Here is a 25,790-nt window from a genome sequence, read left to right as displayed (position 1 = left end):
TAACCTTAATTAATTGTCCTAAAATGAATGGGAACCTCTGAATGCAAAACAGAACAATTGATATATTAATATATACAACAGCCACATGTAATATTATTACAATAAGAGATTTGCCCCACTGGATCCCCTTTGACCTTGGCTGGATAGTAGTACTGTACCTTATATTGATAAGTTTTGTAACTGTAAGAAAGATAAGACATATACTACATGAAAATAAAAAGTAATAAATATGGCAGCAACAAAAAAACAAAAGTGTCAGCCTTGGCTATTTCTGCATCAAATCAGTAATCTATTTTAACAACTACCCTATACATTTGTGACAAAATCCACAGAGGTTATGCCAGAACATGATAGCACAGAAGTTGTTGCAAAATACGAGAGAAAATACAAAATGATTTTTAGTAATTTTGGACAACTCGTACAAAAATAGGGTAAATGCAAAGTAGTTGGCTACACAGATATCATTTATTAATATAATTTTTTTACTAGACAACTGGCTATAGAAATGGGTGTATGTAATACAATATTAGTGAGATCATTTGAGAAATTTACCTAGATATTGAGAAATTTACCGTCTTTGGTTTGTTTCTATGTGCATCCTTGAGGTGCTGGTACTAAACATGTCTCAAGTTCTGCGAGACACCGTGTTTAGTACCCACCCCTCAAGGATGAAAGAAAAAATATAATGACAGTTGAATTCCATTTCCTCAGTAAATTTCTCATATTACCTCATCAATACTGCATTATATATGCCATTTTCTATATTCTTCAGCTAAAAAATTATACTAATAGTCAATATCTTCATAAGGCCATCTTTACATTTACCAAAAATGGTCTAGATACTAGCCCACCCTACCCTGTAGAGACTAGCCTGTTGGACACACATTTTTTATATTTAAAAACCTAACCTATGTGGGCTACCTCCTTCCTGACTAAGGTATTCACAACAGAGAGAAATTAGGCTGGGCAACAATAAAACTTCCAATGGGGATAGGCTAAAAATAGGCCTAATTTGCAAAGCTGAAAATCTGGATTTTCCCTTGCTTTATAAAATAATATCTCGTATAAGGACAAGCTTTCACCAAAGGTACGTCACCGCAAATGAGAAATATTTGTATTCTCGGAAAATAAGCGGAGCTCTCCAAGTTTTGTGACCCAGGAAGTAGCCCTGCCTTGCTTATCCAAGCCCGACGTAGGCCTACGACGCCCATGCCTATACTTTCCTAGATTTCCAAATTTCTTCCCGACGATAAACACCAAATAAGGTCGGTGTTTGCAAAATGGGTCCATGACACCCGAACGGCCACTAACAAACCCACCCTAAGCCTGTCCCATGGCCCATGACCTGTATCTAGGCTATTTCCGAGAAATATATGCTAGGCATTACTTAGCAGGTGGGCACCGCTGTTCGAGACAAACCACATTTCGCACTATTTATACCACGTTTCTCCAACACACGGGCACTCGAGGTGAAGACGAACCTGATACACTTGATTCCATGCATTACTCTCTTCTAATTGTTTGTATTCTTTTTCAATTTCATTCACTATGATAGAGTGATCCGTCATTCCGCTGTTTTCATATCACAACAATCCTGCTAGGAAGCGTTCCACCGCTCACCATACACATAGCCGAAGATCGAGCGCCACTCAACCTGGGCGAACTTGCGTTCGATTTCGTTCAAATCAACGGGAATTTGACAGATAAATCTATTTTCTCTGCAATATTAACATTAATGTGGTTAATAATATAACTCAAATGAACTTATAACTGTTCATGAGGCAATATGAGACTGTCTTCCAAGTATATGACGGCATATATTAAAAAGCTTCATTACTTCCTGCAATCGAACGACTATTTATATACCATCTGCGCGCCCATAGTTGTAAGGTGTTGCTACGACTGACAATTGAACAGATTCGTTCATCCAGAGCTGTCAACAACACACGCTTTTAAAACTTCTAATAAATATTTTTTTTCTTGACTTACAACATGGAAATCAGCAAAAAATTACTAACCAGGCAGAAATATTTAAAATTTTATTTTCCAAATAAAAACAAAACGTCTCTCATCAGAAACAAAAAATATTATTGGAATAGAAATGATGCATTCCACGAATATCGTTCTTTGCATTCTTTTTCATTGGTTAGCGTCCTGTGGCAGAATGTTTCCACAGATAATTGATCGCTTCCTTTGATGTATGACGAGTCAGTTTCAAAGTACACGTGATGCAGCACATAACGCAAAATTGCTGTGCTTTTATCGACAAAGCAGGAATTACTTCAGTTCCGGCGAACCACACGTCGGTATTTGTATTTTCAAACACATGGTGACATGAAGGATGTTGTCGCGTGAAAATTTAATAATTGAACGGACCGTTTATAGATTAGCGGTTTGATTACAAGATGGAAGAGCATTTTTCCCTAGATCTTGGGTTCATCTAGAATTAATAGTAATGCTTTCACTATCTTTACTGAAGAAATTGAGGTTGAATTGACCTTTCATCACTGGGTTCTTTGATGGTATATGCGTCAATCGCGAAGTGAACAATGCGTTCATTTTGACGTAGCGAATGCAAGTGCTCTTCCGAGAAATCCTTACGTATCGCGCCAATAGCTTCGCAGTATTTTTTTTTTTTTTTGACCGCAGTTAGTAGTGCGTTTCACTTATCTAAGAAATGTATGAATTAATAATCAGATTTAACTCTTTCGACCGGGAATTTTCTTGCACCAGGAATTTTGTCAGAGCAAAAACAGAGTAGATAAAAAGAGTATTCGCAACTTAAATATGCCCACCTTCTTAATGAAGGAAACGTCATTTAATCACTGTAATAGCTCGATTGTTGTTTGTAGGCTACATGCGGCGCCATTAATCGTGGGGATGTTGGGAAGAGAGCTGCAGTAAGAGCTCGTCAATAACATTATACATATATATATATATATATATATATATATATATATATATATATATATATATATATATATGTGTGTGTGTGTGTGTGTGTGTGTGTGTGTGTTGTTATTGACGAGCTCTTACTGTTTCCAACATTCCCATGATTAATGGCGCCGCATGTACAGACGATAATCGAGCTATTACAGTGATTAAATGACGTTTCCTTCATTAAGAAGATGGGCATATTTAAGTTGCGAATACTCTTTTTATCTACTCTGTTTTTGCTCTGACAAAATTCCTGGTGCAAGAAAATTCCCGGTCGAAAGAGTTAAATCTGATTATTAATTCATACATTTCTTAGATAAGTGAAACGCACTACTAACTGCGGTCAAAAAAAAAAAAATACTGCGAAGCTATTGGCGCGATACGTAAGGGTTCTCGGAAGAGCACTTGCACTCGCTACGTCAAAATGAACGCATTGTTCACTTCGCGATTGACGCATATACCATCAAAGAACCCAGTGAAGAAAGGTCAATTCAACCCCAGTTTCTTCAGTAAAGATAGTGAAAGCATCACTATTAATTCTAGATGAACCCAAGATCTAGGGAAAAAATGCTCTTCCATCGTGTAATCAAACTAATTATATATATATATATATATATATATATATATATATATATATATATATATATATATATATATATATATATATATATATAATTACACACACACAAGCAGATGTGTGTGTGTGTAGTCTTGACCAATGAAAGCGAGGCCCCAGATCTGATTGGGTTATCACGCATTCGGTAATCAAAAAGTTTTACGAAGTGATTACACTCTGTTTGTGACTCAAGACAGTCAGTTAATCACCTGGTAGGCCTACATAATTTAGTGCTTAGTCTCGGCTTATGAAACGACCAAGTTTGTGAAGATCCAGTGCATTTTCAATTCAGCAGTTTAGGAATACTTAAAATGTACGTGTCAATTTGTTCCTCTTTGGAGTTACCTCACTCAAGGAAAAGTTGCTTGTTCGACGTTGCTTTTGGAGTCTTGCAATAACAATTACTCCAGTTGTATCGGTAAAATATCGATTATTTTATTTACGCAAACTTTTAAACTTTATTAAAACATGCTAAAATGTTAGGATAATAAAACACAGTTAGCGGTAACTTTGTCCAGCATGCTGTCATTATATTTTGAGATCAATATACCCGACATAAATTACACAGAAATGGTGGACAACCAAATACGTAGCTCGAAGCAAAAATGTAATGTTCGCAGAGGATCTTACTGTGATAGAAACTGGACACGAACCTCTTCCCTGTTGTGTGTTTGTGTAATTATCTATTTGTTTATGATTACCAATGCTTGTTCATTTCATTACTATTTCACTCATTCTTCCCCCTTCGCTTTTCCTCTTCTTTGCATACAGTTTATTGAAATGGGCGAAGCTCTCCTTATATATTCCATAAAATAATAATAATAAAAAGATTTAGTTCCGCACTGCTCAACATACTGACAGATTTTCTTACTAATAACCATTTTCGCTAATGGGATGGCTCTACGGGAAATCAAGACGAACAGTCACTGCCTCGTTCAATCTTTGGCTGTCGAATTGACTCAGAACCACCAAGGTATAAAACATCCACGATATTAGCCACTATATAAATGGCCCATCAACAGCACGCCTACCTGCCAACCCCTCTGTACACACCCCTGTGCTGCATTCCGGGTTATAAAGGCTATTCCATTCCGCTTACTAACCCCGGCCCCCACCATCTAATGCTTTTTCGTCATTTAGTCTGTCCACATGACCAAGTCATTATTATCTTCATGAACTGTTTTTACGTCTGTTTTTCCCTTTATGGGGTTACACGTATAAAATGAGTTTTTGACACTTCTCTGTCCACATGACCAAACCGTCTCATTATATTTTCGTTCATCTTTCTGGCTATGATGATTTTTGGGCGGCTTCCTCTTATATCAACATTTTTCCTCTTTCAACCTTTCTTACTCTGCGTATATGTCACAACCAGTAATTCATTCTACCACCAAACTTGAATTTCATAAAGAAATATTCACACCCCAACTTTTACTACTATTGGTATTCTTCCTTTCATTCAAACCTTCTGTATGCAATGGTAGTATCCTTACTTCACATATTCTGTGACTCGCCACTTCTGTCAGTGTACAGTCATTCTTTATATTTACTTCTAAACGGCTATATGAATCCACCACTTTCTTTCGTCCACCTTCCATACCAACATTTAATGCTCCATCTTCCTGGCTTTCATTTACCAAATGACATTGCTCTTGCTAGCACTTACATTAAACTTACTCTTCTTGCAAACACAGCCAAACTCGTTCACCGGTGTTTGCAGCTTCTCTTCACTATCATCAACTGCCTATTCATCTCATACGAATTTCATATACATGCATCATAAATTTTAAATTGAATTAAGACCCCTTTCATTACCATACACATATGCATATACAACTCTTGTTGTTTACAGGGCTTCTCATTACACATTCCATAAAAATACGGAGCTAAACAATTAAAATTTCGTCAAAAAATATCATTTGCAGGGTGCTCTAGGAAACCTGAAAAGTTCACTACAACAAAGTAACTCCTTTAAAATTTTTACAAATCTGGGATATTACATCTCTCCTGTATTCTAAATACCTCCAGAGAATTCTGTCTTTTAAGTTTTCACAAACAATGGATAAAAATTGTTCATCTCGAAGTTATAAAGAGCATCCACAAAAATTGTCCTCAGAAAGCATCCAAGGGAGTTCCTGGGTTTCAAATCAAGGAGGAACCAAGGGAGTGTCACGTCTTCTTGCGCGCAGTTATTTCGTATCTTCCAAGCGTTTGTTTCTGGCTAGCCAAGCAATTGCCATCTCCCCAGTCAAGGCGATGGCTGCAATGGTCATACCGGCTGCCCAAATTACAGCGAGGCCCTGGAAGAAAATTAGTCTTGTGTATATTAGTAACAAATAAGCTGATGGTGGGAAGCTACATTTGTAGACTCACGACAAGCGTAGGGGGTATCTCGAAAGACTGAATGAGTATTCTAGTAATGTTTATGAGAAATGATTAGTTTCTAGGCTTCCTAAAAACACGAAGCAATAGGGATCTGTAACACTCTTTGAAATGGTGTACTTCCACAAAAATCGTGAATTCGAAGATCAGTCCAGTTAATCTTCTTACTATTCACTTGCTGAACATGGGATTCTCATCTTCCAACGTGTTTCATGAGTGATCTAACCTGCTCATCCTCAAAAAGCTTCACCAACAAAATGACAGTTGTCATGAAGGGAAACTTTTGACCGGGAGCTTCTTGCATAAAAACTATAAGTGCTATGCGTAAGAAATGGAATAATTTACCTTCACTGAGAAAACATCGTTTCTGTAATTACAAACCAAAGTTAAGGGAATGGTATATGGAAAACAGTTTTAATTCACGCAAAAAGCTAAAATGGTACCCAGAAACGAAATCACCTAGATATTGTACACAATCTTACACATAAAATGATTGATTATTGATTAATTTAATATCTTGTGTCACATCAACAACGGTCATCTACAACGAAAAACGTTAGTAAAATAATTTTTTTCTTTAAAAGCTAAAAAATGGCATCAAAAATAAATTTCATACGTTATAAAACTAATTACAATCATAAAAGCTCTTGTGAAAGTATAGTGTGCCATTCAAAATAAATTATATTTTGTTAAGAAGTGCAGCCCCTTCTACGAAATTGAAAATGGTAACAATTTACTTCTTGTCCAAGGGGACTAAAGAAGAGGTAATTGCCGTCGCCCTCCTGACATTTAGGAACGCATTATCTCCGCAGGTCTCCAAGACTGGGACATACTACCGGCATGTGTCGTAGAGTCAACGGGACCGAACAACCATCACAGGAGAGCGGGGGTTGATTGTTCATAAGGAATCCGTGGGTCAAAAGCGTGTGTCCAATCAGGCAAACACAGGGCAGTTTCCCATCTTCTCAGCATGTTACTGCAGATCCATGGATGAGAGAGGTGGCTCGGTAATTTCCAACATTTTCTGGATACTGCCAGCCAGACCTTCCCATGGGTTTTGCCCCGCCTCCCTTACTTTTATCGGAGTGCCTCCCTCAATAGAGGCCGGTTTCAATTACCCCTGCTTAATCTAAGGCTTTCGAGAAGCTGCTCTCTAAGCGTCTCTGTAGGTTTATTGAAGACAGTAACCTGCTGCCAGTATTTCAGTTTGGTTTGGGTTTCGTAAAGGCTTTGGTACTTGCGACACACTCTTGTCAATATCTACCTTCTTGCAGAGTGCTCTTGATGAGGGTGCAGAGGTACGCATGGTCGGTCTAGATTTTAGGGCAGCCTTTGCCCCTCTGAATCATGAAGCACTTATCTACAAAACTAAGATTATTGGGAATTGGTGGATCTTTTATTAATATTTTAAATGGTTTTTTTTAATAGACAGAACCCAAAGGTCTGTGTTGATGGCCAGTATAGTAGCTTTAGTAATGTCATTTCATGTGTTTCTCAAGGTATACAGTGTCCGGGATTATTATAATGGACTTTTTGCCAGATTTATCATCTAAAAACTAGTAACATGTCGAACGGCCATAGGTCTGGGAACAAATTGATTACATACGTCGATGATCGAGACCACAGGTCTACCCCAAAGCCAAATCTCTTCTAGCTGTCATTCCTTCTCCTCAAAATGGGAATAAAAAGCACGTTAAAAGAAAAAGAAAGAAGAAGTCAGTGGTTGCAGAGTTATCATCTACGTAACACTGGGAGATCTGTCATGGATTAATGTCAGTGGTTGCAGAGTCCTCGAACGGAGGGGATTAATGAGTGGAGTAGGCTTTAAGTTTAACCCCTCTAAATCTCAAAGTATGATAGATAGTCTATCCAGGACACCTTTGCCTTTGCATCGTGATTTAAATTGAAATGGTACGGCTTTATATGTCAGTGACTTTTTTAAGATGTTAGGTGTAACTTCCGATAAGAAATTAGCTTTTGAGAAGCTTATACGTAATATTGCTTCCTTGGTTTCTCAAAAATTTCGTATCTAGTGGAAATGTTTGAGAATGTTTCAGGATGAGGTTATTATACCTAAGTGTTTTAACTCCTTTCTTCTTTCTTGTTTGGAGTACTGTTCTCCAGTGTAGTCTTCGGATGCTGACTCTCATCTCAGACTCTTGGATAGAGTTATGTCATCTGTCAAATTTATTTTGCCAACCCGTAATGTTGCTTTGTGGAATATACGTAACGTGAGTTCATTATGTTTTTTGCATAAAATGTACTACAACGACAAATATCCTCTGCACTCTTCTTTATCTGACCTAGCTGTTTTTGCTCGTAACACTAGGCAGGTTGCTGCTGCAAACAGCGTAGTTTTCTAGCAACAGGTCTAATACTCCTCAGTTTGCTAAGAGTTTTATCTTGGCTACAACTAAAATGTGCAATAGTTTGCCTAGTGCAGTTGTTGAGTCTTCTGATCTCTAAATATTTAAGCGAGTAACAAATTAATTCCAGCTCACTGCTGAAGTGTCCTGGATTTCAAGCGTATCAGTTTTATTTTCTATTCCCTTATATTTATTTAATTATCTTTTCCTATAACTTGTCTCTCTCTGCGGCCTGACTTCCCTTTGGAGCCCCCTTGGGTTTATAGACTGTTGACTCTGTCCATAGAGGTTTTCTGCTTAAGACTAAAGAAAGAAAAAGAAAGAAGGGGCAAAGGAGTCCGTCTTTCTGCAGCATTTGATGCAGTACTGTTTTCCAAACTGTCTGTCCTTGCATTGCCTATCATAACTATGTAGGCTGATACTAAATACACACAAATAAAAGAATACTGAGAAGATGCTAAGAAAAACAACAAAGACAATAATACTAACCAGATGTTATGCACAATAAACACAGATGTAACACAGCAAATTATCTAATGTTGTGAGGGATGAAAATAGATGTAACTATAAAGCAGACGCTGCGCATATAAGAAAAAAATATCTTACCCAGATGCTGCCAAAGCCAAGGGGATCCATTAGCACGACTTTCATAGGTGGATTTGCACAAGCCGTTATGTTGTTGCTGTTCCTGAAGACCCAGTAATTGTACAGACCGGATTCTACTATACGGCGAATTCTGTTGGGAGAAATAATTATTATTTTCAAAAATACAGAGCACGTTTCCACAGACTAAAATTCCCATTTACGAAAAAGAGGAACAGAAGTCAGGTGATAAAGATAAGTGTAAGATACAGATGACAATATAAATCAATGCTCTAATTTCAATCAGAGAGAATAACTATGGTAGACAACAATGTATTATATATACACACACTATATATATTACATATATATATATATATATATATATATATATATATATATATATATATATATATATATAAGTATATAATTTATGTATATATAATACATTCATACATACAAGCTTGTAGTCTACCATAGTTTTATATATATATATATATATATATATATATATATATATATATATATACATATACTGTATATATATAGTATATATTTATGCGATGATTTGTTACCTTCAAATGTTATGATGTTCTTTTCTTTATTTCTTTTATAGTTGCCCATATAAAGAAGTTTATTATTTCCTTTACAGTTGCTTTATCATTTCTGGCTTTGTTTATTATAGTAACGTTTGAGTCCCAGGAGGCTTAGGAAGACACAGTGTAGTTTTCTTACTTCATTATTACACAAGTTAAATATATATACAAGTTAAGGAGTATGAATACAAATCGAAGTATGAGCCTTGCTTTCTTTTCAACCCACAACTGGTGAGGCTCTTGCCTTCACTCCTCTGCTTCTCTCTCTTCTATCTGCTCCTTTTCTGTCTGCTCTGTTCTCCTTCTCTTCCTTCCTTCCTTCCTTCCTTGCCTTTTGAAGGTTCTTCAAAAGAAATGCCCATCCCACAATAACCAGACCATTGCTTCTTGTCCCTCCTTGTTAGACGTCCTAAATGGTTGGAACTTACCTAACGACGTCCCGTTGGGTGTTATCTGATGAATTAATCCCCTCCTTCGTAGGAGGGACTAATGACGTCACCGGAAGTCTTTAGTTTCTGGCGAGAGTTGAAAGGTAAGCTCACAGGTGAGACGTTTAAACATTCCGTAATGATTGCCTTAGATTAAACTCGCGCCAATGTTTTGCTACGTGATACGGCACAGGAAGTGTTGTTACTCTCTCTCTCTCTCTCTCTCTCTCTCTCTCTCTCTCTCTCTCTCTCTCTCGTTTCCTTATTATTTCATTCTTTCTCTCTCTCTTTCTCTGTCTATCAATCTATCGCTGGTTCTCTCTCATTTCTTTTTCTCTCTTATTCATTCAATATTCTCTTAGCTTTATGCTATTCATAATCAATATTATATATATATATATATATATATATATATATATATATATATATATATATATATATATATATATGTATGTATATATATATATATATATATTAACTTTATCACATACACAGTTGTTCTGTGCATTAGTACAATTATGAACAGGACTTCATTCATACTGGATGGTATCCAGTGGAGATATTTATTAAAAAAAAGTTACAAGCTTTCTAGGACAAACAGTCCTCATTGTCAAGTAGCCGTACGGACACTTGACAATGAGGACTGTTTGTCCTAGAAAGCTTGTAACTTTTTTTAATAAATATCTCCACTAGATACCATCCAGTTTGGAAGAGGGCCTGTTAGTAATATGTATATTATATACACACATACATATACAGTATATGTATTATATATGTAATTATATAGATATATATACATCTATATATATATATATATAATGTATATGATATATATGCAGTATATATATATATATGTGTGTGTGTATATATATATATATATATATATATATATATATATATATATATATATATATATATATATAGACAGACACACATATATATATATATATATATATATATATATATATATATATATATATATATATATATATATATATATATATATATATATATATATATATATATATATATATATATATATATATTCTTAAATGCAGCATACAAGTAAAATTCAAGAGAAAACAAATATATTTTCCTGCATATATTAACAAATAACCCCATTGCATAATTAACCCAAAAGTTGAGAGATTAGCAGTGGTTCATATTCTGTTCCATAAGCCCGCTTCAATAATATTCGGAGCCGACCCTCAGATTTCTTACCTGAACACCCCCAAATATTTTCTTCTCTAAAGCCCTTTGGCTGCGTTTGCACTAAGCAGCACCCAGGAATCATTACGACCCCCTGCAGCTTGCAACAGACAAGGAAAGAGTGGTAGCCATATGCTCGCTTCTATGTTACCTGCGGCCAAAGTTTTATCTTTTTTTTTATTATTTTTTTGTCACAGTAAACCTTGCCAGGCACCTCATGGTATCTAAGCTCACCACATTACTGACCCAGTCTTATGAAACCTTCCTAAAGCCTTTCACAAATCTTAATTACTGACCCAGTCTTATGAAACCTTCCTAAAGCCTTTCACAAACCTTAAGTTACAATCTGTGCTCTCATTATCCACTTCGGAGATACTCTTACAGATATATCTATAGCGGCGAGAGCTCCTGTGCTTCATATCAGCGGGAAACGGTAATCGGTTGTTCCTCTGTGAAAGATTGCAGTTTCAGCTAGCTGATTCAGCCTTTTCCAAAGCTGGAAACTGAGCCTTCGGCCTACAATCATGGGTATCAAATCACCTGCCTATTATGGTTACTTTTTCAAGATAGTCTTCTATTACTATTATTTCCTAGCTTTCCTACTGCTTCAGTTAACATGCTTCTTAAATTCAAGTCTGCTACCTCTTCACTTGCAAGTCAAAGTTTTTTTTATTATAAACAGTATGGAAAGTCCTCCTTTCACCACGTTGGTGTAGGAAGTAATGATAAACGGCAAAGAACTGAAAAATAATATCGATATATCAAGTAGGTTTCACTGGTGAATTGCGAATTCCCTACCACCTCGACACAATAAACATAACAGGGATTCTTCACATCACGGCAGAGAGCAAACAGTTAATAGGCACATACAACGAAGTTACTAACCCACATCCTTTAACTCTGAGTGAGGAGTACTGTACCGTCTTTGTTTTTCTTAAAACAAAACTGAAGGATGCTCTCTCACCTGGCATTGATGGCTGGTGTGAGTGGGCTATTCTTCTGATTGACCATGGCATACATCGTCGGGATGAACTTCTCTTTGGCTATGTAGAAGTCACATCTACCTGTTGTTAAAGAGTTTGCGGTTAACATGCTGGAACGAATTTCTGAGGATGAAACGTTCCTCAACCGAGTTTGTTTTAGTGATGAGGCAACCTTTCATATTTCAGGGAAACTGAACACCGATAAAGTGAGAATCTGGGGATCAGAACATCCCCATGTGACTAGGGAACTTCACCGAGACAGTCCAAAGGTGAATGTGTGGTGTGGGATCATGTGCAATCGAATCATTGGTCCATTTTTCTTCACCGAGACATCAACTACCGAAAATGTTTACCTTGACCTTTTGACTGAATATGTGGCACCACAACTAGATGACCTTCAACCAACCATCGGTTTCCCGTAAGATGGTGCACCACCACATTGGGGACTGCATGTTCGTGGGTTCCTAAATCAAGCATTTCCAGACGGGTGGATTGGAAGGGATGGCCCAGTTCCCTGGCCACTTTGTTCACCAGGTATCACTCCCCTGGATTTTTTTCTATGGGTTATGTTAAAGATACTGTGTATTGAACAAAGATACGGGGCATCAACGATCTCAAGCAAAAGATCACTGATGCCATTGCCACTATTGATGAGGCTATGCTACAGCGAACATGGCAAGAAGTCGGGTATCGTCTTGATGTGCTTCGTGCAACTGATGGTGCCCATATAGAGGTGTATTAAATGAGGCAAAAAAACTTCAATATCTACTCTTATTTTGTAATAATTTCCACATATTTGTCTGTTCATTTGTTTTTATAATATATATTTTAAGTTGTAAAGAGACTTTATGGACACCCTGTACTACCCTACCTGTCATAGAGAAATACTCGTCAAAGTACAAGAGTGAGGTAGAGACGTCGAATATCTGTATGTAGCCCTTGTCTTTGACGAGAGGATAATACCTCATGAAATCTCGCATCTTGAGGTCCACATACCGCCCGGCCTTTCCCAGGTCGTCGAGTTTCCTAAGGTCTCCCGAAGGAATCCTCTGGGGAATAAGACAACAGACAGTGCAGCGACACATAAAATGAAAGTTTATAGTTGACCCTTTTCGATTTTGACGGAGTAAAAGTATAGCATAACTTCCCCATTAATTGAGATTTCAGTGACGTGAAATTACGTCTCATGCAGAAATTTTTTGGTTAACTTCATCATTTGGACTTTTTACTTTTTTTTTTATTTTAAGAGCACATTATAACAAAACAATCGTTCAGTTACGGAATGACATCAAAACCAGCATTGTAACATGAAAAGTAACTTTACAGTGATGAAAACAAAACATTACTTAGCTCACGAATGTGATTTGCCACAGACGAGTTTTGCTGCAAACAAGAAATCCGAAAGGGTTGATTGTTTAGACATAAGGTAGGCTGAATCAAGCGTAAATCCCCATGCAGAAATCTTTAACAATATCTGCCGCTTTATATACTTAAATAAAAGACTCGAAGCTCAGTGCATCAATCATCCTACAGTATGCAATGTGCCACCTGCCTATTCCATGCATACACTTGTGCTCCCTTGATACCGGAACACTTATTTCTTATATTTCTTTCGCATAATCCATCCAGCACTTTCTCAGTCTCCTTATCCTTCCTCTGAACACTTCTGAATCACATTTACTTTCCACCTACCTTTCTCAATCAATTCTATCCATGTTACGAAAAACACTCTGAACATTTACCTGTGCTAAAGTCTTCGTCACATCTTTGTAGCATCTACATCCCAACCGTTCAATGTAAAAAAAAAAAAAAAGTGCAATTAACTCAATGTCTCTCTAAAGTTTCAACGTTTTTCTCCCATTTATATTCACACTTTCTCTCCATAGAGGAGTTGGCTAAACCCTTTCATACACTCTAATTGTTGCAAACTACAAACATTCGCCCTATCTTACAAACCTTCCCTTGGTCAATGTCGTGTAATTAACTTGTCTCTCATCCTACCATCATCCGTAACTTTTACTCCCAAATACAAATATGTAGCATCCACTTGGATTCTTCCACCATCCATACTAACATTCACTGGTTCTTTATTTGGGCTCATTAACCTTACTCTCACAAAATTCATTCTCGAATTCTACCACCTTCGTCTCTCGTCAGCACATCCGTAAAAATATCGAACGGCCACAGACCTATCACACTTTTTAATGGACCCCTTGTACACTTAATCAATCACCCTTCCAACTTCATATATGAATACAGGTTTTGCTTTCGTCGTGAAAAATTCTGATTGCTCCAAACAGAGTACTTCCTACACTGTATAACCTCAACACCTCCCGCTATCTGTTCTATGGATGCTTTAGCTTGGCCCACGGATACCATAAAGAGCCTTTTCTTGTATTCACAAACCTTTCACATAACTCCTTGGTAAAACAATGAGCCAGTCATCCTCTTCCTTGTATAAAACAATTTTTTTCCAAAACCAGTCCTGCTTTTATTTGAGCTACCTGTCAATTAAAGCATAACAATATGCCTTCCCAAGAATACTAATTGTCATGCCCTTGTCAGTGTTACAGCCAACTCTACCACCCTTTTCCTAATACAAATGAAATCTTTCTCACTTAGGAATACTTACAAATCTTGGTTAACTACCCAATAATACTATTGCTCTACCACATCAACATACAATTGATCCCACCAACCCCTACCACATTTACATTCTCCATCCTTCTAACTGCCCTCCTTACATTTTAAGCAGACACTTCCACAACCTTGTTAATCTTACAGTAATCCCTTCCACCCCTGCATCATTCATGTCTGCCTTTCTTATATCCTCTACATCAAACAACTCTTCAAAGTAATCATTCCATCGTCAGTGGACTGCATTCTCTTCTGTCTGGGTCCCTCCATTTGTATCCCTTACCCTGAAATTCATTTGCTCACTAACCTTTCTCTCTGCATAAATTTTCCTAGGTAGAATTAATTTTCTCCATAAACTAGAGAAGAAATAGTGGATCTTTCCTAGATAGTGACCCCCAAGGGTTTTCGGGGGTCGTTATCTAGGACTAATATTTCTTGGGGGTCATTATCTTTATGATATTTACAGTCTTTTGTTTATGTTATTACGGTCATCCCCAACGGGCTTGTACTAAACACGCCGCAAAGGTGGATACATACCGGGTTAAAACCCTCGGGGTCACCATCTAGGAAAGATCCGAAATAGCTCACGAGCCTACCCCTAAGATATCAGTGAAAGAAGTACGATGTTCAATTATCAACTTCCGGTTCGACGCTTCGATGGCGTCCCTGACAGTCTGAACTGGATGCGGGATGTATCTCAGGGCCATCATTGACCGAAGGTTTCCATCGTAACTGAAATTCAGCAACAGGGCCAAGATTGTCCACGAGCCAAGCAAGGGTCGATGCCAGTTCTTTTTCACTTTCTTGCGAATAGCTGGAAGGTAAGAGTACGGTACATGAACTTCATTTTGTTAGATCCAAACATTCCGAGATATCCTTTTCTTTGTCATAAGAAGCAGCTTCTGCCTGTTACTTTTCATCCGTTTCTACCGGTCTCTTTCCACTAAGGCTACGAAGCTGTCTGACTTCGCCTTTCCAGTTTCGCTTGTCATGAAAACAAGCCTTTTGTGCCAGCCCCATGAGTCTATAAGTTTGAGTAATTGGGATGGTTAGACAAATAAACAATAACTAATATATATGTATGTATATATATATATATATATATATATATATATATATATATATATATATATATATATATATATATATATATATATATATATATATATGTGTGTGTGTGTGTGTGTGTGTGTGTGTGTGTCCGCTTGCGACCGTGTGTATGTCTGTGTAAGTGTGTGTAGGTAGATACCACAACAGTCAATGTCACAGTCGTACAGAAAACTTCCAAAACATCAGCTGATTCACTCACCTAGTTCCACCAACAGGCAGAAGATAATGCTTGTTTCATTCATTTCGCAAGACAGTATCTGTATTTTTGTCTAGTTAGTCGCATGATGAATTAATGCAGACATTAATGTAGGATTCGTTGGCACATACTGCAATTACAGCAAAAATGATAGCCTAATAAAGTGCCGCCCGTATGGTACTGAGGGGATGAATGAAATTGTCAGCAATGTCAAAAGAGAAATTTAAAATTCAAACGAACAAGAACGCTGTTCTGTCGCGTGTCTCTTTGTTATATCAACATACAAGTAGTGAGACCGCGTTTCTACATACTGCAAGGTAGCTGCCATATTTTCCTGATACACGATGCCAAGTTCCCAGATGTATGCTGGTCACCATGGGGAAAATAATAATAGTTTGGCTTCACTAAATTATAAAGTGATAAATTAATTGCTTTTGAGAGAGAGAGAGAGAGAGAGAGAGAGAGAGAGAGAGAGAGAGAGAGCTAAATTATAAAGGATAAATTAATTCTTGAGAGAGAGAGAGAGAGAGAGAGAGAGAGAAAGAGATAATAATAGTCTAGTTTCACTAAATTAGAGATTGCTTGGAGAGAGAGAGAGAGATAATAATAGTTTAGCTTCACTAAATTATAGTGATAAATTAATTGCTTGAGAGAGAGAGAGAGAGAGAGATAATAATAATAATAATAGTTTGGCTTCACTAAATTATAAAGTGATAAATTAATTGCTTGAGAGAGAGAGAGAGAGGAGAGAGAGAGAGAGAGAGAGAGAGAGAGAGAGAGAGAGAGAGAGAGAGAGAGTCTAGTTTAGTTTCACTAAATTATAAAGTGATAAATTAATTGTTTTTGAGAGAGAGAGAGAGAGAGAGAGAGAGAGAGAGAGAGAGAGAGAGAGAGAGAGAGAGAGAGAGAGATAATAGTTTAGCTTCACTAAATTATAAAGTGATAAATTAATTGAGAGAGAGAGAGAGAGAGAGAGAGAGAGAGAGAGAGAGAGAGAGAGAGAGAGAGAGAGAGAGAGATAATAACAATAGTTTGGCTTCACTAAATTATAAAGTGATAAATTAATTGCGAGAGAGAGAGAGAGAGAGAGAGAGAGAGACAATAATAATAGTTTGGCTTCACTAAATTATAAAGTGATAAATTAATTATGAGAGAGAGAGAGAGATGAGAGAGAGAGAGAGAGAGAGAGAGAGAGAGAGAGAGAGAGAGAGAGAGAGAGAGAGAGAGAGAGAGAGAGAGAGAGAGAGAGAAATAATGCATACGTCAATAGCCATTCTCACTGGAAATCAATGACGCTGAAATAAACTATATTAGGAGGAATCTAGCGGAAGCTAAACCATGGTTTTATTCTGTTTATCCTAACAAATTCTATTTGCTTACTGGAATATTCAAGCAAAGTTTTTCTGAGAAATAAACACAGGAACACGCACTGTAACTTGTTTGACATCATGCAAAACACGAGTTAACCAGTGTTGAGAGCTGAAGTTCAAACAAACGGAGTTACTCTATACAATAACTTCATTTGGCATCAGTGGAAACGCGACCTTGCTAACACGAACGCATGATTAGCAGGCCATTCTTATTCCTGCACAACGTAATGAAATGCCGCAGAGGGGCGTAATGCATGAAATTCACCATGCAAATTGTACTTAGTGGCACGCAAGCGTCTTTTTAACCGATTTTTTTGCTGCTTCTTCCTGCTCGTCATAGCGAGACACGCACCCTTTCTAGTGGTCGAACACTGCCATTCATCACAGTCGGAAGTTGTAAAACGAGGTGATACTGACTAGCCTGAATACCGGTCAATATACATCATAATCAAAATTTTTCGCTTAATGACTTCTTGGAAAAAATGCGGTGGGTAGATTAAACTCTGAAGAAAATAAGAGCTAATTTTCAGATCTTATCATAGTTAAACATTTCACTAAATTACTTTTCTGTGGATAAATATAACAGATTAAAGTAAAGAAGAATGAATCAAGTTAATCTTAAGCGTAAAGAAAATGTGAAATCATCACAATAACACCTGTTCTTAGGGTGACAATGTAAAATGGGAAAAAAGTTTCAACAGCTTACACAAAAATTACAAAATATATATCTGAAGAATGTTACCATCATACAGCCACGCACATTCGCGTGAACGTTTGTCGGAACATTTCCATCGATTAGTGGATTTCAATGAGCACAACGCTATTAAGATTTCACGGGTCACGCAAAACACCCATCAATCTCACCATCTGAGGAACATTCACGATAGAGGTAATTACTTAATGATATGAAGGGTTTCATGTTCATAAATAATCAACAAATGAATCAATGTATATTATTTAACTCTGAGTCTTTATTCCTTTGAGGGGTGACTCCAAAAGTAGTAACCTGGTTCTCGGCAAGTCTTTTGTGATGAGGTTGCTAGTTCCATGCCCTTAACCAAGGATACGAACCACACCAGTCAACTGACTACCAAGGGATATTTCATTGCCGACGTCAACAGTAATGCAACGGGGAACAGAGGTACTAAAGCACTTTGGAAAGTGTGATGAACACTAGACCATGTTGGGAGAGATCGGGCAATCCCATTTTCTCTGTCATCTAGACCGCTCCTTTTTGGATTATATAAAACGTCAGTAACAGACAGCAAAACAGTAATGAGAATAAGGTTGTGCAGTGTCATAATTCTATGTTACAATAGCCTTTCATTCTGCATGTAACTGATAAATAAAACTATTACTAAATATAATTATCGAATGTGACTAGTAAGTTTTTTTAAGGAACTATAAGTAAAAAACATGCCAAAAGTAAGAGTGAAGACAATGATAGACGCAATGTAAACGAGGTACATGTAAATATATATATATATATATATATATATATATATATATATATATATATATATATATATATATATATATATATATATATATATATATATATATATATATACAGTATGTATATATATATATATATATATATATATATATATATATATATATATATAATATGTGGGTGTGTGTATTTTTTCTAGATTGACTTCTTCCCATCTAGCTAAGTTAAACTTGCCCAGGAAGCATTTTGCTTAGCACCAGGAATTTTCTCTCTTAGGACCAGTTGTACAAATTAATATACTGTATAAGTTTCAGGTTCTTGAAAAAAAATACTTGATAGGGTTTCTTCTTTATTTTCCACTTTGTTCAATATAAAATATTCCACCTGGGTTAATTTGCTTCCTTTGGGAATCAACTGGCACGAGACTTAATTGCACTAAGTCGGTGCTGGACTTGGGGAAAACTTATGTTGAGAGAGCTAAAAGTCTGAATTCAGATTACTGCGACACGGACATCACTGATACACTCCGTGCTCACTGACTGCTCTATTTGAGATTCTCTGTCTTTTGCGTCTCACTCTTCACTCCCTGTTTCTCCTTCACATCTCCCTTATATTAGTGTTTGTTTCTAGTGTCAACCATAACATCATTTTTCGAGGTATGTATGGTAAGGTCTTATTCACCCTCACATCGGCTTCATTTTCATTTCCCATAGTTTATTTCACTAATTTTCGTTATTCATGGTCTCTTTATTCATCGTTCCCTTCTCACACTTTCAGAGCAACGGTCTTGGTGTTTTTTACGTGTATCCATATAGAGAGGCGTCATCTGCTATTCTGACCTCTCCTAAAGGCTTCACTGGTGAGAGGTTATCACCTCTGTCCTATGCTCTAGAATGCTGACTTTGGCTGTTGACAACCAGTAACAGAATCACCCTTGTTTTTGTCCATTAGCCCAATGGTCTCTCTCTCTCTCTCTCTCTCTCTCTCTCTCTCTCTCTCTCTCTCTCTCTCTCTCTCTCTCTCTCTGAGTTACCTAATATAAGTTCACGTGTTTTAATGCCTTTTTCATGCATAGTTCTATTAATAGTCCCAAGAGTACTCTCTCTGTAACATATATATATATATATATATATATATATATATATATATATATATATATATATATATATATATATATATATATATATATATATATATATATATATATATATATATATATATATATATATATATATATGTTTAAAAATCACAGTAGATGCACGTGACTTCAGTGTATGTGTCTGTATGTATGTAAGTTACATGTAAATATGTGCAAGTACATTATATATATATATATATATATATATATATATATATATATATATATATATATATATATATATATATATATATATATATATATCTGTCTGTGTGTGTGTTCTAAGAATATCTGTACTGATGAATTACCTGCATTTAATATCTTTCTTCTGTAACGCACACAATCTGTAAGTTTTCCTCCTAAAATATACACAACATCCAATGTCACTGCATCTTAGTCTTTTCTTGAATGTCTCTCTCTCTCTCTCTCTCTCTCTCTCTCTCTCTCTCTCTCTCTCTCTCTCTCTCTCTCTCTCTCTCTCTCTCAGTGAATATCTTCACACAGACATGCACTAAGATGTTTTTTACTGTGGCCTAAGAAAAATTCATAATCATCCAATTATTTTCATATTTTACAAAGCCCATATCTTGACTTTCCTGAGACACTTGACTTCTTTTATATTTTCATCTCAGTCAGATTCTAGTTATTTCCATCCTAGACTAGTTTCACGTAGCTATTAACAAACACATCGTTGCCAACCATCAATGTGATGCCTTCGCTCTGAGAGTATCTAACGCTGATATATAAGAAACCACACAAAAAGGAGCGTTCGAAGACTTCGAGCTTCCATAAGGCTGAGCATTCCACCCACCTAAACTTCACTTTAGTGTTTCCCAAAATTCAATTGGCCGTTGCTAGTTATGAGGCCCATCTTTGGCAACATTTTTGTAAAAATCCACAACGACGATTTGCGTAAACTTTCTAACATGCAAACAAACGAGATAAAATATACCCACTAACCTTGGTTCATTGGAGGTCGAATATAGTCCATGACAATGGTCCCGAACTTGCGCGCCAGTCTCGTAGGTGGATTCTGGGTGATCTCACACACGAAATGAGTCAGACAAATGGCCAAGAGACACAGGAAGAAAGCTCCCCACACATCAGGATTGAAAGGCTTAAGAAAACCCCAGGGGTCGATCTTGTCGCTTCCTCTGGCTACCATGAAAGACAGGGTGTCAAAAAAGAAGGGAATAGAGAAGTCTATGGCCTGGTTTCGGCTCTCAATGACCTGGAAGGGTCCCAGCGCCATGTCGACCTCCTGAGGAAGAGAAAACAAGCTTAATTGAGGGTCAGAATGAATGGAAACTGCTAGTGTTGAAATAATATCAAATTACAACGTTCTGTGGAACAGGGTCAGACTCACTGGCTTTCTTTGAGATGGCTTATAAGCCTATGCTCGATACCACGGGGCAATAAGGGATGAAATAGAATAAAATTATTCTGTTTTCAAGAAATAGAAGTAAACAAAGTTGGGCATAAAAACTATACATTAAGAATTAGAGAACATTGCCACAAAGGTCAATTTTCTCTGTCAATCCTAAAACCTGAAAGCTGATTTATAAGACTTACTTATAAATCAGTCAAATGCTAATCAACCTGAGATGATTGTATAATTTATATAAATCCCAGGATACGATAAATATGCGGCGACGCCAAAGCCTCCAATGAGCCACCAATCACATATAAATCAAATGGTGCTGCTTTAGCTTGTTATCTCACGCGTCACCTCCGAGGTGCTAGTACTAAACGTGGCGGAAGCTCAATGGGACTCCGTGTTTAGTACTAGCCCCTCGGGTCGACAAATTATATTAATAAACGATATCGTTGATTCCCGAGGGGCTAGTACTAAACACGGCGTCCCATTGCGCTTCCGCCATTTTTAGTACTATAGCACCACGGAAGTGACGCGTAGATAACAAGCCAAAGTAGCACAAATCAACCAATGATAGGCAAATTTTGTTTTGTTGTACTTTTTCGGTTGTCTGAGAAGTTAGTTATGATTTTGCCTTTGTTGGGTTCACATCATTCACCCTTTCTGCATATGCTTTGAGGCTGGCAGGGGCAGAGAAGAGTCCTCTTGGGCCGTCTTAGGATCAAGAGTAATTACTACAACTTCTAGGCACGGTTATTTTGTGACAACTAACGCTAAATGCGACAAACAGACACACAGACCTAATGGTACGTGTTCCCTCACTGCCCTACTGAATAATTTGAAATAAGACATCCAAATGGTCTTTCACTACACAAAAGCTACCCATAAACAATTTTACTTTAAAAAAATATTATTTTCAAATTTATGTACTGTAGAGATTTTTAATAACGTTTGTTTACAGAAATTTTATACCATGGAATGGTAATTCTCAGCCAGAATAAGACACTGAATGGTTTCTCAAAACAACTCGAACTTACGAAGTACACAGCAATATCTCCGTATGGATTTAAATTTGACATATTTAAATGTTGTTATTTTGTGGATAAACACAATTCATTTGTGACTGAGAGCTCACAACAGCTAAATTTCAAGGCAGATCAAGTTAATGAACTGGAGAATATGAATGCAACTAAAAGAGTTTGCTTAAAATTTTATAACAAACTAATCAAAATTGGTGATGGTCAGTGAAGCCCACAGCCCAGACCCTAAGCTAGATTTAAGCATAAATATAATCTGCACCTGGGCCACAAAGTCATTCCTCACAGTTCCATGCCCAGCTTAAATACCAGTTTGGCTTTCAGCTTGTATATCAGCTCCCAACTCTGTAGTTCTGGCGTTTTCTTTCCAAAGGTTTAAGGTGGTAACATATAAACTCTGTCTTCATTGCGTATCATGCCTAACAATCTTTCGGTCACTGATCTCAGTGTTTGCTAGGACTACCAGCAGTGCTATCAAGGAATACCAACCTTTTCAAATACCTGGCGGACCATTCCAGACCAAGTTCCGTTGGGTGACCGGACTCCCCAAGAGACGTCAGGAGGAACTACCTGCTTGTACCTGCAGATCGGAAGAGAATATTCCGTGTACCAGTTTTGAGGAATTTGTCCAAATTTACATTTTTTAGTTTTCTGTAAAAGAAATCAATTGAGATGGCTACCTGTCTGTCCGTCCGCTCTTTTTCTGCCCGCCTTCAGATCTTAAAAACTACTGAGGCTAGAGGGCTGCAAATTGGTATGTTGATCACCCACCCTCCAATAATCAATCATACCAAATTGTAACCGTCTAGCCTCAGCAGTTTTTATTTTATTTAAGGTTAAAGTGAGCCACGATCGTGCGCCTAGCACCGCTACAGGTGCCAACAACACATGCTACTATCGGACCGTGGCTGAAAGTTTCATGGGCCGTGGCTGAGAGTTTCACATAGCATTATACACTGTACAGAAAACTTGATAGCGCCAAGGAAACTTTGGGGCATTTTTCACATGCTTTTTAGAGTAATTAAGACAACGAGCTGTTTTATATCAGAGTAAAACCCTTCGATTATACTTAAAAGAACACATAAATTGTGTTTGTGTGTGTAGACGGAGAGAGAGAGAGAGAGAGAGAGAGAGAGAGAGAGAGAGAGAGAGAGAGAGAGAGAGCAATTGAAGAGTACGAATTAGTGCGTAATTAAAGCTAAAAACGACACTTCATAGGTACAAAATATGATTCTTCTCTTTAGCAATAAAAATAATTATCGGAAAACAATTTTATAGAATTTCTGAACAAAATTCTTTCTGTCATTGAAAAATGAGTCTGATTACAAGGTGATAAATAGATATATTAAGTTATGACATAACTGTCGCACTATAAAACTGATTATTTCACAGTATTAAAAAATTGCTGAACAGTATAAACCTGTAATCATTTCATACTCTAATTATGACAATCGTTTCTTTGAAGTGATAATGAATGATCGCAGTATTATGAATAACGGTCATGATAATTAACTACAATAGTGAAAAACTGAACACACTACTATTCAATTTTCAAAGTTAGGGTTCTTCCTACCAGGCCATGGGTGACTAAAGAATAAAAAAAAAACTACAAAATTTCTATATTGCAGGAATTACTTTAAATAAGTAATATTTTAACAAATGCAATAAGTGAAAAGTCAATGTACAGGATTGCCAAATCTAAACTGGTTGCACATTGTTGCATGCAGATTTTTATTGCAAAATATCTTGCACTTTATCCTCTTTGACATAGATTATGATAATTTTAATTTTGTTGTTTCGAATTTTGCAAAATTCGTAAATTTTATTGATGAAAATCATTTACAGCAGGTCCTAGAACAAATTATGATTTTGAAATATTGCCTTCTTAAGACAATTTTATGCCTATGACCCCTGAAGAAAAGGCCAAGGTCATCAATAATGGGGTCAAGTGATGAGGCTGCCTTGAAAATGAACTAAACTTTGAAGAAAACTGGACAAATGATAATGATAATAATTTAAGCACCTTTCATCTCTGTATCTTCTCGAATCGTTTTCAGACTTCAAATAGAATAAAGTTGAAAAAGACAGGCATCAAACGGTTTATATTTTACGTGAAAGATAAATAGTCTAAAATCAAAACAGAATCTCTCAGAAACTTGATATAAAAAAAAAAACAACCGGTTGTAACTTTTTACTTATCTTTCGTTTCACACTTAAAACTTTTATCGTTTCTGTATCTTTTAAAATTATATGTTTTCTCATATAATGTTTGTAGCTATAAGAAGGAGGCGAATGTCACAGTAATATAAAAGGCTTTGGATACTGTATATGCTTTTATCTCCTGATAAGATTTCTTTACAAGATCTCTAATAATAATAATAATAATAATAATAATAATAATAATAATAATAATAATAATAATAATAATAAAAGCTGGAGAAATACATAACCACAAATGCAAGCTCGTAATGTTACAGAATGTTATTAAAAATTATATAACTGTATACTGTGCTGATTTCCAGCGAAACTGCAAAACATTTTATCATTACGAGTGCATCTATACCATCGAAGCAACGTCAAAGTAAAAGAAAGTCAAGTTGGATAGTCCTGATCCTAGGGACGTTATGTATCGCCTCGAAAATCAGCCCAAGAGTACCGTCATTCCGTATACTTTAAAAAAAAATAAATGCATGCATAAATACGCACTGAGATTTATCTAGAAGGACTATCAGCATCGTTATTTTCTTAGTAACACTAACAATAAAAAAAAATGTTGAAACAAAACCTGACAAAAGACAAACTTAACCAGGGCGATGTAGAACGGTAAAAATATTTACGTGAAATTCAGTGTCGTCGAGAGAATCTCCAGCACATACGACATCGGACCAGCGATCGGGAAGTTGGTTGGGATTCCCGCCAAAACTGCAGCCGGAGTTCATGTCCTCCAACCTCAGCCGAGTGTGCGTAGGCCACGAAACCATCGTTATGACGACGGATGGAGCTTCCTTGAACCTGCAAGAGGAAATGAGTCAATTGGTATTTGCATTATTTTCTTATGAAAATGAAAACAGATAAGGATCCAATGCCTCTGAATCTTGTTGACAAGATTCACTGAGTAATATCGAATTTTTTCTTATACTTAGTGTTTCTCCACCACATTATATCATTAATGCCATCATTATTACTAATTTTCATTAGGGTGAAAGCCCTGTCATAATTAATCATCGACATTTCACTGGAAAATTAGTTTAGGTGTATTTAGTGTTACAGTGAACAAGACAACATGTACTTATAAGAATATATTTCAATGTAATCCAGTCGATTACAGGATAAAACTATATACACAAAAAGCAAGAAAAATTTTGAATATGCATT

General features: G+C 36.6%; 2 protein-coding genes across 3 annotated transcripts in view; both read right to left on the bottom strand.

Annotated features, from left to right (window-relative positions):
* The window catches only part of LOC136825494 (tyrosine-protein phosphatase non-receptor type 2-like), a 90,834-nt gene extending 88,927 nt beyond the window's left edge, over positions 1-1,907 (bottom strand). The window contains exon 1 of one of the 2 annotated variants that reach the window (XM_067082047.1): positions 1,482-1,907. In XM_067082047.1, coding sequence (XP_066938148.1) covers positions 1,482-1,568 — 87 coding nt within the window. In that variant the 5' untranslated portion in view covers positions 1,569-1,907. The remainder of the gene's footprint in view (positions 1-1,481) is intronic. The other variant, XM_067082046.1, reaches the window with a different exon arrangement.
* Positions 1,908-5,742: 3,835 nt separating this feature from the next.
* LOC136825197 (uncharacterized) overlaps positions 5,743-25,790 on the bottom strand; it is a 32,762-nt gene continuing 12,714 nt past the window's right edge. Inside the window, exons 2-9 of the mRNA XM_067081222.1 lie at positions 25,365-25,427; positions 22,905-22,995; positions 20,964-21,264; positions 15,333-15,550; positions 12,971-13,148; positions 12,081-12,180; positions 8,908-9,037; positions 5,743-5,853 (exon numbers count right to left, since the gene is read on the bottom strand). Of these exons, the coding sequence (XP_066937323.1) occupies positions 5,743-5,853; positions 8,908-9,037; positions 12,081-12,180; positions 12,971-13,148; positions 15,333-15,550; positions 20,964-21,264; positions 22,905-22,995; positions 25,365-25,427 (1,192 nt within the window). The remainder of the gene's footprint in view (positions 5,854-8,907; positions 9,038-12,080; positions 12,181-12,970; positions 13,149-15,332; positions 15,551-20,963; positions 21,265-22,904; positions 22,996-25,364; positions 25,428-25,790) is intronic.

This window comes from Macrobrachium rosenbergii, chromosome 37 (genome assembly GCF_040412425.1).
Source record: "Macrobrachium rosenbergii isolate ZJJX-2024 chromosome 37, ASM4041242v1, whole genome shotgun sequence".
Lineage (NCBI taxonomy): Eukaryota > Metazoa > Arthropoda > Malacostraca > Decapoda > Palaemonidae > Macrobrachium > Macrobrachium rosenbergii.
This window is presented reverse-complemented; position numbering and strand designations above follow the sequence as displayed.